At 28.4% G+C, this 14,290-nt stretch overlaps 1 protein-coding gene across 1 annotated transcript; it reads right to left on the bottom strand.

Moving 5' to 3' along the window:
- Nucleotides 1–1,742: 1,742 nt before the first annotated feature.
- On the bottom strand, nucleotides 1,743–3,101 carry LOC112785633 (uncharacterized). The gene is made up of 4 exons (XM_025829084.1): nucleotides 2,480–3,101; nucleotides 2,168–2,376; nucleotides 2,008–2,084; nucleotides 1,743–1,959 (listed from the first exon to the last, which is right to left on the bottom strand). The coding sequence occupies exons 1-4, from the start codon at nucleotides 3,099–3,101 to the stop codon at nucleotides 1,743–1,745; spliced, it is 1,125 nt and encodes a 374-aa protein (XP_025684869.1).
- Nucleotides 3,102–14,290: the final 11,189 nt, after the last annotated feature.

The following is a 14,290-nucleotide window of genomic DNA, read 5'->3' as shown; positions in this document are numbered from 1 at the left end:
GAAATGTCATAAGTTACAAAATGAATCTCTAAAAGTAGTTTTTATACTAAACTAGTAACTTAGGTTTACAGAAAATGAATAACTAAGTGCAGATAGTGCAGAAATCCACTTTCAGAACCCACTTGGTGTATGTCTGGGCTGAGCTTTCAAGCTTTCACGTGCATATACCCAAAGTTGGAGTTAAACGCCACCCTGGGTGCCAAAATGGGCGTTTAACGCCAAGAATTATGCCAGTTCTGGCGTTTTACGCCAGAAAGTTTTAGGCTGGCTTTGGACGCCAGTTTGGGCCATCAAATCTCGAGGAAAGTATGGACTATTATATATTGTTGGAAAGCCCAAGATGTCTACTTTCTAACGCAATTGAGATCGCGCTAATTGGGCTTCTGTATCTCCAGAAAATCCACTTTGAGTGCAGGAGGGTCAGAATCCAACAGCATCTGCAGTCCTTTTTCAGCCTCTGAATTAGATTTTTTTGCTCAAGTCCCTCAATTTCAGCCAGAAAATACCTAAAATCACAGAAAAACACACAAACTCATAGTAAAGTCCAGAAATGTGATTTTTGAATAAAAACTAATAAAAATATAATAAAAAGTAACTAAATCATACTAAAAACTATGTAAAAGCAATGCCAAAAAGGGTATAAATTATCCGCTCATCAGTTGCTGAGTAGTTGGTGGTGGTCTTCGCAGATTCTTCTTCTTCTTTGGTGTCTTTTTTGTAGTTGGTGGCCTAGTTGAAGGAGACCTGACTGGATTAGGAACGGGTTGAGGAACTGGGGTGGTCTCCTACAACAGTAGACACATATGAGTGATTTGATTAAAAAAACTTATAAAATGAAGTTGTAAAATACATCACTAGACTTACATGTGGTGGCTGAGAGACTGCTGCTTCAGCTGCTTCAACAGCTTCCAAATTTTCCTCCCAGAACATCTCCTCCAGTCTTGCCGCCTCCTCTTTATCATCCTCAGCAACTGGGTGTTGACTTGAACTTTGTCCCCCAGCACTCCCAGCCATTGCCTCCTTCTTCTTGGAACAGCTACGACTGTTGTGTCCAGTCTGCAATATATATATCATGAAATAAACGTGGACATTCAAAGCACAAGTAATGTAAGCATATGGATTATGGTTTACCTTTAGGCAATACTTGCATGTGATGGGGTCATACTTTCTGGGGGCTCTATGAGGATCTGGGGTGGGTTCTTTTGGGGCGTCGTTCTTTTTGTCTCTTTTCAACTTTGGTCTTCCAATCTGCTTCTTATATACTGGGGGCAATATAGGAAGTAGATCAACATGCTGCCAGTATTCTTAACTAGGAATAGGCTGGATGACGAACTGGTATGTGCTATTATATGCCCCATAGAGAGCCAGTTGTGTGCATGATCCTCTGGCCTCCTGTTCTGGTATGCAAGGGCAGCACATGCATGCCTGCACGGCAAGCCAATCAGTTGCCAAAACCTGCAGGAATAAGTCCTCTTTCTTATATCCACCATAACCTTATGTGGGAGGCACTGTACTTCATACACATTTCCAGGATCATCTCCGGTGAGAAACGGCCGCCACTTATTGCTCTCCCTTTTCTCTTTTTTTAGCCTACTCTGCTGTACAGGAGTGATTACTCCGTTATATCCCACCAACACCTTCTTGTTTCTTGCAATAATTCTCATCATATAACACCTCACCTCTTCCAGCATAGTTATAATAGGCTTTCCTCTCATTTTCTTGATCCTAAAATTGAATGATTTTTAGTTGTTGTTCGTGTAATTGTCAGACTTTGGGTATTCGCTAAAACTACTCCTACTCCATTGACTTGGAAGGATCCTGTTCGGATACTCCCAAGTATGTGGATTAACCCGTTTGATCCTATCCAGTACAGCATTGAACTCTTGAGAGGTTGTGGCCTTGGCACATCTCCACATTGCCATGTTCAATTCTATATCTCCCCTACTGTTTTCTAAAGTTCTGCCATATGTGCATAGCACAAAATCTATGATGTGCTCCTGGATTCACCTCATGCATAGCAGAGATGAGGCCCTGGTTGAGAAAAGTAAAGCAACTATATGATTATACCCTATGAAGGACAGTAACTATGAAGTAGTAGGTATGCACAATACATTGTAAAAAAACTAATAATGAAGACATACATAGAGAATAAGAATTCAGTCATTACCTTCTGCATGTCTGACATGAAGTTGATTACATTGATTGCAGCGTCACCTAAGTCTTCTTGGAGGAGTTCGAGAAACCACTCCCAACTATCCTTGCATTCGCACTCCACAACAGCATACGATATAGGGTATATGTGGTTATTGGCATCATGGCCGATTGCAGTCAACAACTGGTCAGGGTAGTATCCCTTTAGAAAAGTTCCATCTAACCCTATAAAAGGCATGCAGCCAACCGAAAAACCTCTTTTTACACCCTTCCAAGCATATATATATCTTTTTGAATTTATTCCCAGTCTCTTCAACATAATCAGTACTAATCCTCACAGTGGAGCCAGGGTTGGTCCTCATAATTTCATTAGCATAGTCCCTAAGAACTGCATACTGAGCTATTTCTGACCCTTCTATTAGTTCTTTCGCCTTCATCATAGCCCTGTATATCTTCCTCTCGTTCACAATCACGTCATACTCCTTCTTGAAAAAATCTTGTGACTGCCTTTGAGTCATGTCTGGATGATCACGGATCTTTTTCTCAAGCTCCTCTACAACCCATTTATCATCTGCAGATTTATTCTTATTAACTCTGCTGCAGGTATGTTCATTCACAAACGTCTTCACTTGAAAGCTTAATGGATACGACCATTTTGCACAGTATATCTGCCACGGACAACTCTCGTCATAACATATGGCCTTGCACCTAGTTGAATCCACTCTTGAAAAGAATATGATTCGCCCTATGTTGATGTTGAACTTCTTAACTGCCTTCTTGAAATGGTCCAGATTTTCAAACTCCATGCCAAGCTCCAACCTTACTTCCCTTACTGGAGCATCTGGATTCGCTTGAGAAAATGCTGCCTGCTGACTTTCTTCATCATCACTTGCAATAGAATCCAGCTCTTCCGACTCGTGACAATGCAACTCTGCACTTGCCTCCGACATATCTTCACCCTCCACAGGTATAAAAAATGATGGATGCTTGTTTGGATCCTGGTTAGGTATGAAGGTTTGCCCTGAAGATGGAGGCCTGACTGTTGATCATCTCTTCCTCTTCTTTTGACTACCACCACCCACATCTGGATTTATATCTGTTTTGGGCTGTGAACTGCTGGGTTGACTACCACTACCGGGTGTTTTCTTTTTATTTTGAATGCTCTGCTCCTGAGACTCTGGTTCTTGACAAGGCTGTGGGATGTACTGTGTGAAAACTTCAATAGATTCTACAGGCTCTTTATCAACAGTGGGAGCCACTGACTCCGCAGAAACTGGAATTTGGTGTCCAGTTTCTTCACTTGCAGCTGACACATTTGGTTATTCAGGGTGTGGAGGAGTCTTCTCCAGCGGTTGATATGGAGGTAAATTAGGTTCGGTGGGTGCATTTGTGAGCTGAATGATCTTGGGTGCCTCTTCGAAGGTTACCTTTGGTGAATGGGTGGGTATATTTGGTTGATCATTGCTTATATCTGGTTGTTGTGTATTTCTTGTGGTAGGATGGACGTCTTTGTCTTGCTCATCATCCTCTGTTTGAGCATCCGGTCCAGGCGTACCTCCTACAGTCTCACTCGATTTCACCAGTCTCTTTCCCTTCTTCTTTGGGGTTGGGGTCTCCTAACACACTATTTGGTTCTGTACTTGACTGGGGTCCTATTAACAGTTAATATTTCAACCTCTGGTTCAGGTTCATTGTTTTCTTCTACGAACTCAGGAAGGTTAACTGGATGCTCAGTGAACACCTCAACTCTCCTCCCATTAGCAATGGCTGCTTCGTACATAGTCACCACATCCATGTCTAGTCTAAGTAACTTCAACCCACCATCCAACTCCTTCCTAGGTTCAAGCCAGTAAAACTCGCTCACATCAGTGTACCCTATATCCTTTACTAAGTCATTCATGAAAAACTTATTAAGGGTATCCACATTCACTCGTTCAATCTCTGTTTTCTCACCCCCAACATATGCCAGCTTGCCATCATCACCCTTTTCAAATTTTCTTCTGTGACTAATGACTAACGTAATGTGAATAGTTGTCATCTGCAAACACACATATACAGAAAACAAAACTAATTCACAACCACATCATAGCCACTACAAAGACACCTTAATAAAAACCTCATATCCAAAATCATGCACCGAAAATCTAGAAAACCATGAGGTAGAGAGATCAAAGGTTACTACTTACCTATGGATGACACCACGCAACTCCAACAGCTGACACGATCCACACCAATAAGCACCCTCTCTTTAACACGGAGATTATCGTCGGCACCGAAGGTTTTTTGTGAGTGGAGAAGATGAACAGTTTATTCTTAGGGCTCTACCCTCTGTTCTGTGAAACGCGCGAAGAGGTGTACCTTTGATAACTGTTCAATTCTAATTTCCCTTTTTTTTAAAATAAATAAAATTTTGAAATCCAATTATATTTTTAGATAATTGTAATTACAATTTCCACGTATGAAGCCTTGTCACGCCGTGAAGTGCCACGTAGATAGCATTACTAACAGAGTCAACGCCGGAATAAGGCTTGGTTAGTTTCGTCCCACGGATGTCACGATTGATGGTTACATTTAGTAGTTTCTTTCTTTCGTGGGTAGATTTATCAGCGTTTTCAACTTTCATGGGTAGAAATGGTACTTTACTCAAACAAAATAATAAAATTAATATTGTCCAAAGCAAAATAAATATTGTCCAAAATATATAATTAAACATTTTCAAGTTTATAATCAATCAAACATAAAACATAATCCAAAATATAATTTAGAACATCTTTAATTATCATCTTCATCATCTTGTAGATCAATAACATCATAAAAATTTGTAAAAAAGTAGTCCTGACAAAATAAAAGCTTGGGCCAGCGGGGAAGCCTGCCCTGTCCCGCCAAAGCCCGCCAAATCCCATGGATTAGGCAGTGCGGGGTAGGCAGGCTTTTCAACTTTAGCAATCTTAAATTTCCAGCCCAACCCGCCTTTTGGGGGGTTATGCGAGCCAACCCAATGGGTTTCGACTCGTTTACCACCCCTAGTCCCCATCTAGTCCCAAAACGCGAGTAATCCCTGCAAATACCCGTTTCGGCTATTTTTGTAATCATCCCTATTGTAAACATTCATTGGTTCGCGATGTGAAAATATTCTAGTAACTCAATAAATTCTCAGATAACTAAAGTTAAGGTTATATCATTTTTATAAAGTCACATATATCCTTGTTATAACAATATTAATAGAAGATAAATGGATAAACACTAAGCTATTGTTTGGATATAAGATGGAAAATAAGAGAAAAGATAATGGAAAGAAAGAAAATAAGAGAAAAGAAAATGGAAAGAAAAGTATTGTGTTGGTTAGATGAAGAAAAAATGAATGAAAAGAAAATAGAGAAAAAATTTTCTTTTGCTTAGATGGAAGGAAAAGTAAGAAGAGAAAAAATTATAATAGAGTAAAATTATATTAATGTTTTTATATATTATATATAAATTATAATTCAAATGGTAACTTTATATTTTTATCCATGTGTGCACTTCTGCATCAGTTTTCTTCGCAACTTTGAAGAGAAAAAATTTACATGAGCTCCACATATACTTTATGTTTTCCATTCAATTTCTTTGTTGATCCAAACAATAAAAAATTAATTTTTTTGTCCATTTTCTTCTCCAGCATTTATTTTTCTACAAATTCTTCTAATCCAAACAATGCATAAATAAGTTATATTTTCATATATATAACAATAACTAATATCACATATTAGGTTAATTTATGTTGATAAACCAAAGCCACCCCAAAATTATTTGAATCTCCCAAACTCAAAAACATTACCTGGTTGTCTCCATTTACGTTTCTATATAAATTGAATTTAATGAATTCGAATTAGGGTAATAAGTAGTAAATCAAATCTATAGGATTCGAATTACTTGACATTGTGATTCGAAAGTAAATTGAATTCAAAGAATTCGAATTATGTCATCTCCTACTAAATCGAATCTATAAATTTTGATTTATATAGTTCATGCTAAATCAAAGCAATAAGATTCAATTTATACTCACTTAGTAGCAATCCAGCTCATTGTAAATCGAATCTCCTTCATTCGAATTAGTAGTGATATGACTATTACAATTCAAAGATATAATTCGGCACTGTACATTACTATGTAAAATTGGTTTGTAAATGGTTTATAAAGGTGATTTACCCCACATATTATAACTTGTGAAATCATAATATTTTGAGAAGTGATGTATAGACAACTTAAATGTTGATAAGTCTGAAAAATTTTAGAAAAAAAAATATCAAAAAATTACATGTTTGACTCAAATTTTTTTTTTTAAATTTGTCCATAGTCTATGATTAATAACTTTAAAATTATATATATGTTATTTATTTTATATTTTTTTTATTTAATAGAGACATATAATTTTGTTATTGGTGATATTAGTGGTTATAAAGAGATTTTTACCTTTAAATAATTATAGAGAAATTAAAAATAAAATTAGTTGCTATTTTTCTGATAATTTATTTATTTATTAGTTTAAATTAAAATTAAATTATTTATATTTGTTTGTTTATCCTAATGATTATCTATAATAGATAATATATTTAAGCATGTTTTGAAAGAAACTATTGAATTTTATATAATTAAAAGTTAACTATGAAATTGAAACAAAGATGAATTGAAATACAATAAACATATGAGGAGTAAAAGTAAAATAAATAATTAAAAATAAGATAATAAAATAATTAAAAAAAAGTAAAAAAGACAAAAAAATAATGCATGTAGTTGATAAAAATACACTGTAAAATAAATTAGTATAATCAATGAATATATGAAAGATAAAAATTAGGATATGTTTTTATTAAAAAATTCAAGAAAAACATTGTGAAGAAGAACCTATTAATTAATCAATTTTTATGAAAATATTATAAAAAATTTAAAATGTTAGTAAATAAAATAGTAACTCCTTTAAGAACTATTAATCAAAATACATAAAAGTACATTCTAATTCATAGATATAGAAAATAATAAGAGAATGATTTAAATTAAATTCATTTATTTTATTTTTTATTTATTATTTATTAAATAATTTAGTGTTTATTTAATTTTAGTCAAATCAGATAATATAATTGATTAGTTATAATTAATGTTGTTCACCCTGATGGTATAATTGAAACATATTAAAACTCTAAAGGTAAAATTAAAATAAAGTTGCATTTGCTATCTTATAATTTTTTTTAATAAAAATCTCATTTATACATTTTTAAAATGCATCACTTTAATACAATGATATTTTTATCAAAAATAAAAATTATGATAAATATCTCATATATTTGTTAGTAAATTATATATAAATATTTTTTGAAGCATATCACTTTTATTATATGAAAATAACTTAAATATCTTTAAATGTGATTATGATAATTTATTAAGTATTATATTTTTTTTACTAATTTATATTTAATAATTTACTTCTAACTTTTAATTATAATAAAAATATAAGATATGATGCCAAAAAAAAAAATCTAAAGCGATATAAATTTTTACTAACAAAAAAAATATATCCTGATAAAATTATAATGACAATTAAATGTAAAAAAAAAAATACTAATTAATAAAGAAATAAAATTTAAGATAAACATGTACTGAACAAATTGAAATAAAATAAAGACTTTTAATTATGATCATTAATTATAATCACATATATTTACTTCAATATTTATACTTTGAAAACTCAATATATTAATATTTTGTATTTTTATGTCTCAATTTTAGATTATCACAAACATTAGTTACTCTTCAATAATGACAATACTTTTAAAAAAATAAACATAATTAAATTATCTTAAAATTATATAATAATTTTTAAAATAACAAAAAATATATAATTACCTAAAATATAATATTTGTATAGAAACTAAAATTTAATTGTCAATATAAAAGTAACATATAATATCATTTCGTAATCAAATAAGTATTTAATCAAAGAATTGAATATTTATATAATAATATAATAAAATAAATTAAAGTTTGAGTTTAACAATAGCAAGCACTCAAGTTTAAATTTTCATAAATTAATTTATTTTTGATAAATTGAATTGCGCAATAAAAAAATCATAAAAAAATTCATATATTAAAGCAGAAAACAATTTATTTATAAATATAAAATTAAAAAAATTATTCTTAAAAGTTGAATATGCAGGTAAAAAAATAAATTATAACTTGCAAAAATTATCTCTAGAATTTATTACAATAAATAATAAAACTGTAAAAGTCATGTATCTATATAAATTAAATTATATTAAATTATAAGATATCTAGATATTTAATCAACCTAATTAATTAGTTTGTAACTGATTTGATTTAATAATTTAAAAAAAAATTGAATAACCATTTTTAGAAATATACCAATTTAAATAATATAGATTGAAGATAAGAAAAATATAACTAAATTATATAATACAATATTCTATTCCTAAAAATTTGTTTTATAACAGATTTAACGCCAAAATATTTATCATTATCTGTGGTATAATCTAATTTCACAATTATTTAAACGTTGTTTTTATGAAAAAATTGTATTATTTATTTTGAAAAAAATATTTACTCACTATTATAATTTAAATAAAATATAAAATAGATAATTACTTAGTCACAAATATTTATCAAGAACATGAGATTTAAGAGCATATAAAGTAAATATAATATCTACAACTTTTACACTACCACGATAAGATGATTATCATAAGTCCTTTTAGCATAAATTAAACAGAACAACATATAATAATAAAGAAACAATCAAATCCAAAAAAGTTATAGAACACCTATCATACACTACGATTGTTAGTATTGAGGAAGCTTTAACCATTTATTCTTTTATTAGCTGTCTTTTTATTTACTCTTCCCTTTATTTACGAATATGTTAAGAATTAAATTTATACTTCAACCTTTCAAAATTCTATATATTCTTGCCAAACACAATATTATTATGTCTTTTTTTTTTTATAGAAACCATTGAATGGAAGAACCGTTGATAAAAAGATGAAGTTCTCTTATAATCTGTATGACTTTTTATGATAATAAATTAAAAATAAAAAGTATGAAATAATATTGTGTATATTTAAGTTAATTTTAATCTTTTTTAATAACCAAATTTGTCATAACGTAATGGATAAATAATGACAGTTAATACGGATTATATATGTCTTGAGTATACTATACATTTTATAATTTTGTACGAAATAATATTAGTTTTAATTTATATATTTATTATTGGGTATTAAAAATTAAAAGTATTTGTATTGTTAGTATTTTTTAATTTTTCATCAACTCGGACCGTGATTAGGCCTAAAAGATCATCTACCTCGTTGGAAATAAATGTAATCCAATCAATTTTCCTCTTACAGTGCTATACATTCGCATAATCATAGGAGAATTAACTTTAACGAGATAACAATATGGTATTTAGTTACTACATGAATATTTTTATATATAGAATTATCAATCAATTATGTATGACTTCTGATAAAAATAATACAACATGGATATTGTTTGTTAGGTAAAAGATAACATATTGACAAAGAAAATTAATTACAATGGGTATATTCATTTTAAAAAATATTTTTTATGTAATACTATAAAAAATATCATGGTCACCCTGAATTATTAGAGGTTCAACTTCCATCGACAACGGTAGAATGCCTAAATTGAGACATTTTCAGACTGTAATATTTATCAAACAAACAATTAATGAAACACTCATCCATACCTTCTCATTTTGAGTATATTTATACATAAAAAAAAGGGAAAAAGATAGATAGGTCCCTGACTTTTTAAATTTTTGACAAATACATTCCTGACAAAATTTAAATATAAAAAAGTTTCCGACTTTAACAAACGGAGGAAAATTTAGTCCTTCCGTCTATTTGCATCTCATACACCAAACGAAACTAGCTGATGTGGCTGAAACGGTGTCCAGGTGTCTGTTATGGTGCCACGATGGAAGGGGAATAAAGTTCGAAGGACAAATAAGTCATTAACGTCATTTTGCAAATAAAGTTCGAAGGACAAATAGGTCCTTGAGAATTTAGTTCATTATACTTCTATTATGCTTCTATCCTGAGAATTTAGTTTATAAAATTATGCTTGTATTTTGAAATCTAGTTAACTTGTTATATTCTACAATTTAAATTATTTGTATTAAAATCACAGAAATTGGGCTTGTTCTGTTTCTACTTTTTTTTTCCTTAAATTGCATTAGTTCAGTTTTAGTGCATTTGTGTATTATATTAAAATTTGTTAAATTGCATTAGTTCAATATTCATCGTACCAGTGACATTAGTTAGCATGAGTTCATTTATGCATCAAGTTAGCATTAGTTCATTTGTGCATCATTCATGTATTAAGTTAGCATTAGTGCATTTGTGTATTATATTAGAACTAGTATTTTTATCTATACTAACATTACGAGAATATTTTTTTTTAAATTATAGTTCACTTTGTTCTAATAGTATAAACTATGCATGGCACAAAAGATTTATAAAATCAAACTACTTTTACAAAAAAGTCGTAAGTTGACAAAAGTCTCTGGCTAAAAAGACCAAGATATCTGTAAATAAAAAAATTAAAATAATAATGTTTTTAATTATTATTTTTATATGAAAAAGTCTAATTTTTTATTAATAATTAATTTTAACATTCGTTATCTAAAATTTAAAATAATTTAATGTGTATACTTTTACATTTAAAATATTTTAATTGTAAAAAAATATCGGATGACATATTTTGATTTGTCAAATTACTAATATAAAATATAATTATATATAGAGTTAAAATAGTAGAGAGAAATAGAAAAATGGAGAGAGGTAGATGAGAGAATTTAGGAAAGGAGTTTATTAATTTTGAAAAAAAAATATTTTCTCTCAATTTTAATAAGAGTGTCATGTGACACATTTGATTATTAAATTAGATAGTAATATATGATACATAATATAGGTATAATTCAATTAGATAGTAATATATGATACATATAGAAGCATAATGAACTAAATTCTCAAGGACCTATTTGTCCTTAGAACTTTATTTGCAAAATGACGCCAAGGACTTATTTGTCCTTCGAACTTTATTCTCCTTCCAGCGTGGCACCGTAACGGACACCTGGACACCGTTTCAGCCACGTCAACCAATTCCGTTTGGTGTATGAGAGGCAAATAGACGGAAGGACTAAATTGTCCTCCGTTTGTTAAAGTCAGGGACTTTTTGTATTTAAATTTTGTCAGGGATATATTTGTCAAAAATTTAAAAAATCAGGGACGTATATATCTTTTTCCAAAAAAAAAGTTGAAATAGCAAAAATAATAAAATGATAATTTTTATAATTTTATGTGGCTATCTATATATAAAACACCAGAAGACCATGATTATCTAACAAAATTAATTTTATTTATTGCATTCAATTTAAATAATTAAAAAATCATCTTATTTTAGTTTAATCCTTAATTCATATGATTTAAATTTAGCTCAACAAATATGATTTGATTTGATTTAATTATTAGTAAAAAATATCTCGAGAACCTATTTTATTCATAGATTTATTATTTTAATGATTAATTAATTAATCTAATCTAATCTAATTAATTAATACAGATAATTAGTATAATTAATTTGATTTAATAAATTAAAAAAATAAATTAAAAAATACTAATAGAATATTAAAAGAAATAACTTAAAAAATACTACCAAATCAAATTGATATACATTATGTGATATTTAAATATCTAATCAAATTAATTAGTTGATATAGTTAATTTATCATAATAAATTGTATTTAATGAGTTAAAATAAACAAATTGCTAAACACCCTCGTAAGCGTGTCACGTCAATTCCATCATTAAGTGCAGAAACCTAATTTTTATATAATAGAATAGATAATAAATAGAATATAGGAGAATATAATATGTGACATATTTTAATTATGAAATTGGTATTATATAATAGATTTTTTCTGAATTCTTATTGCTTATTTGTTACTAATTTTTACATAATTACTTAATAATTTTTGCCTATAAAACTATCAACTACCTAATATTATGATTTAATTAATAAAAATTATGACATTAATATTTTTTCATAAGTCTTGTTATTATTTATAATTAGAAAATAGCCATAAATAAATTTATTTTCTTAATGAATGTTAATTTTGTTGTCAAATTCTATATTACCTTTAAAATTTTAGCGTAATTGAGTCTAATTTCTACATTTTGAAATGAATTTACCCGAAAAAATTAATATGTAAATCACATTATTATTACAAAATTACTTTTTTAATATAATTAGTGGTACTTATTTGAACCATTAAATTTAGGGTAAATAACAGTATTAAGCCAGTTTGCATGAGATTTTACATGATTAAGCCAAACGAAAAAATAAGATATGGATCAACCAAAAGCATGTCTCTGTATAATTCGAATCAAACCACTTCGAATTAGTGAGGGAGTTTTCAGTCTTAGTAGTTCGAATCAGACTGATTCGAATTATGCATGGGAAGTTCCTGATTCGAATTATGCATAGGAAATTTGAATCTAGCTGATTCGAATTAGTGCTTGAGGAATTCGAATTATAGTCGAATCTAGCTAATTCGAATGAGTCTGTTTTGATTTACTGGCAAATTGAGTTCTATCTATAAATAAAATTTGGACTATTAAATTTAATACAAAATCAACCTATATAAATATTAATAAAAATTTGTAATAAAAAAGAGTAATTAACTTATCAATTTTTATATATTATTTTTAAATTAATAAATAAATAAATATTAATTTTTATTATAATAATAAAAAATTATAACATACTAAAATAGGATACTAGAAAAAATACTATATAATATAAAAAATATATCAAAAAAAAGTATAAAAAATTATTATACCAAATTTAAAATGATAATATTATAATTTAATATCATTTTTTTAGTAATTATCTATCTAAAAATGATTTTAACTAATATTATCTAAATAATATTTATTTTATTAAAATTAATTTTAATATAAAATGATCAAATATAAGTTAATTTTAACTTTTATTTATTTATTTTTACCAAAGATAGGAGACTCGAACCCGCAACTTCTTAATTGAGTATGGGGAGACTATGCCATTTGAGCTATTACTCATTGACAATTTTAACTTTTATTAATAAATTAAATTAAAAATAATATATAAAAATGGACATATTTATTAAATTTTAATAACATATAAATATTTAACAACTTTTTAAATATTTTTTAATAATATATTTATTAAATATTTTTTTATAAAGTATTTAAAGTATATAAAAATGTACTCCTATTATAAAAAGAGTATTTAAAAAGTCGTTAAATTTTTATATATTATTAAAATTTAATAAATATGTCCATTTTTATATGTTATTTTTAATTCAATTTATTAATAGAAGTACATTTAATTTAAGAGTACATCTATATTATTTTTAAATTAATATTTTTTAAATAAATGTATTCTTATTATTTTAATTTTTTAATTTAAATAAATATATTTGTATTATTCCTCGTTGATACATTAACCCTTGTAATTTTGTTAACCTTTTTACCAATTTTTATTTTTTTCTCTTTTCCTGGCTTTTTTTATTCACTTATTTTGTTTTCTAACTAGCTGCAAATTTGTAATTTTAAGAGCAATTCAGTATGTTAAGCTGTTATAAGTGGTTTGGTCATTGGTAATCGTTTTTTTGCTTTCTAGGTTAAAAAATTTGAGGGGCAAAGATTGCCCACAAAACAGTATCTTAGATTCCAAGAAACTTCACAAAGGAATCAAATAAAGAATAATATAAACATGGACCTCACTCTTTACATCTTTGCTTTTGATACTAATGATTCTGATACATTTTTCTTCATGCTGTCATTCAAAACTTCCGTTATGCAGCAATTATCGCCTCAGCCTGTTTTGTGGATAATCCTTGTCCCTCAAGTTTCCTAACCTAGAAAGCAGAAAACGATTATCAATGACCAAATCATATATAACAGCTTAACATATTGAATTGCTCTTAAAATTGTAAATTTGCAACTAATTAGAAAACAAAATAAGTGAACCAAAAAGGCCATGAAAAAGAGAGAAAAATAAAAATTAGTAAAAAGGTTAACAAAAT

Source organism: Arachis hypogaea, chromosome 20 (assembly GCF_003086295.3).
Source record: "Arachis hypogaea cultivar Tifrunner chromosome 20, arahy.Tifrunner.gnm2.J5K5, whole genome shotgun sequence".
Lineage (NCBI taxonomy): Eukaryota > Viridiplantae > Streptophyta > Magnoliopsida > Fabales > Fabaceae > Arachis > Arachis hypogaea.
Note: the sequence above shows the minus strand (reverse complement) of the source record. Positions and strands in the feature narration are given on the sequence as shown.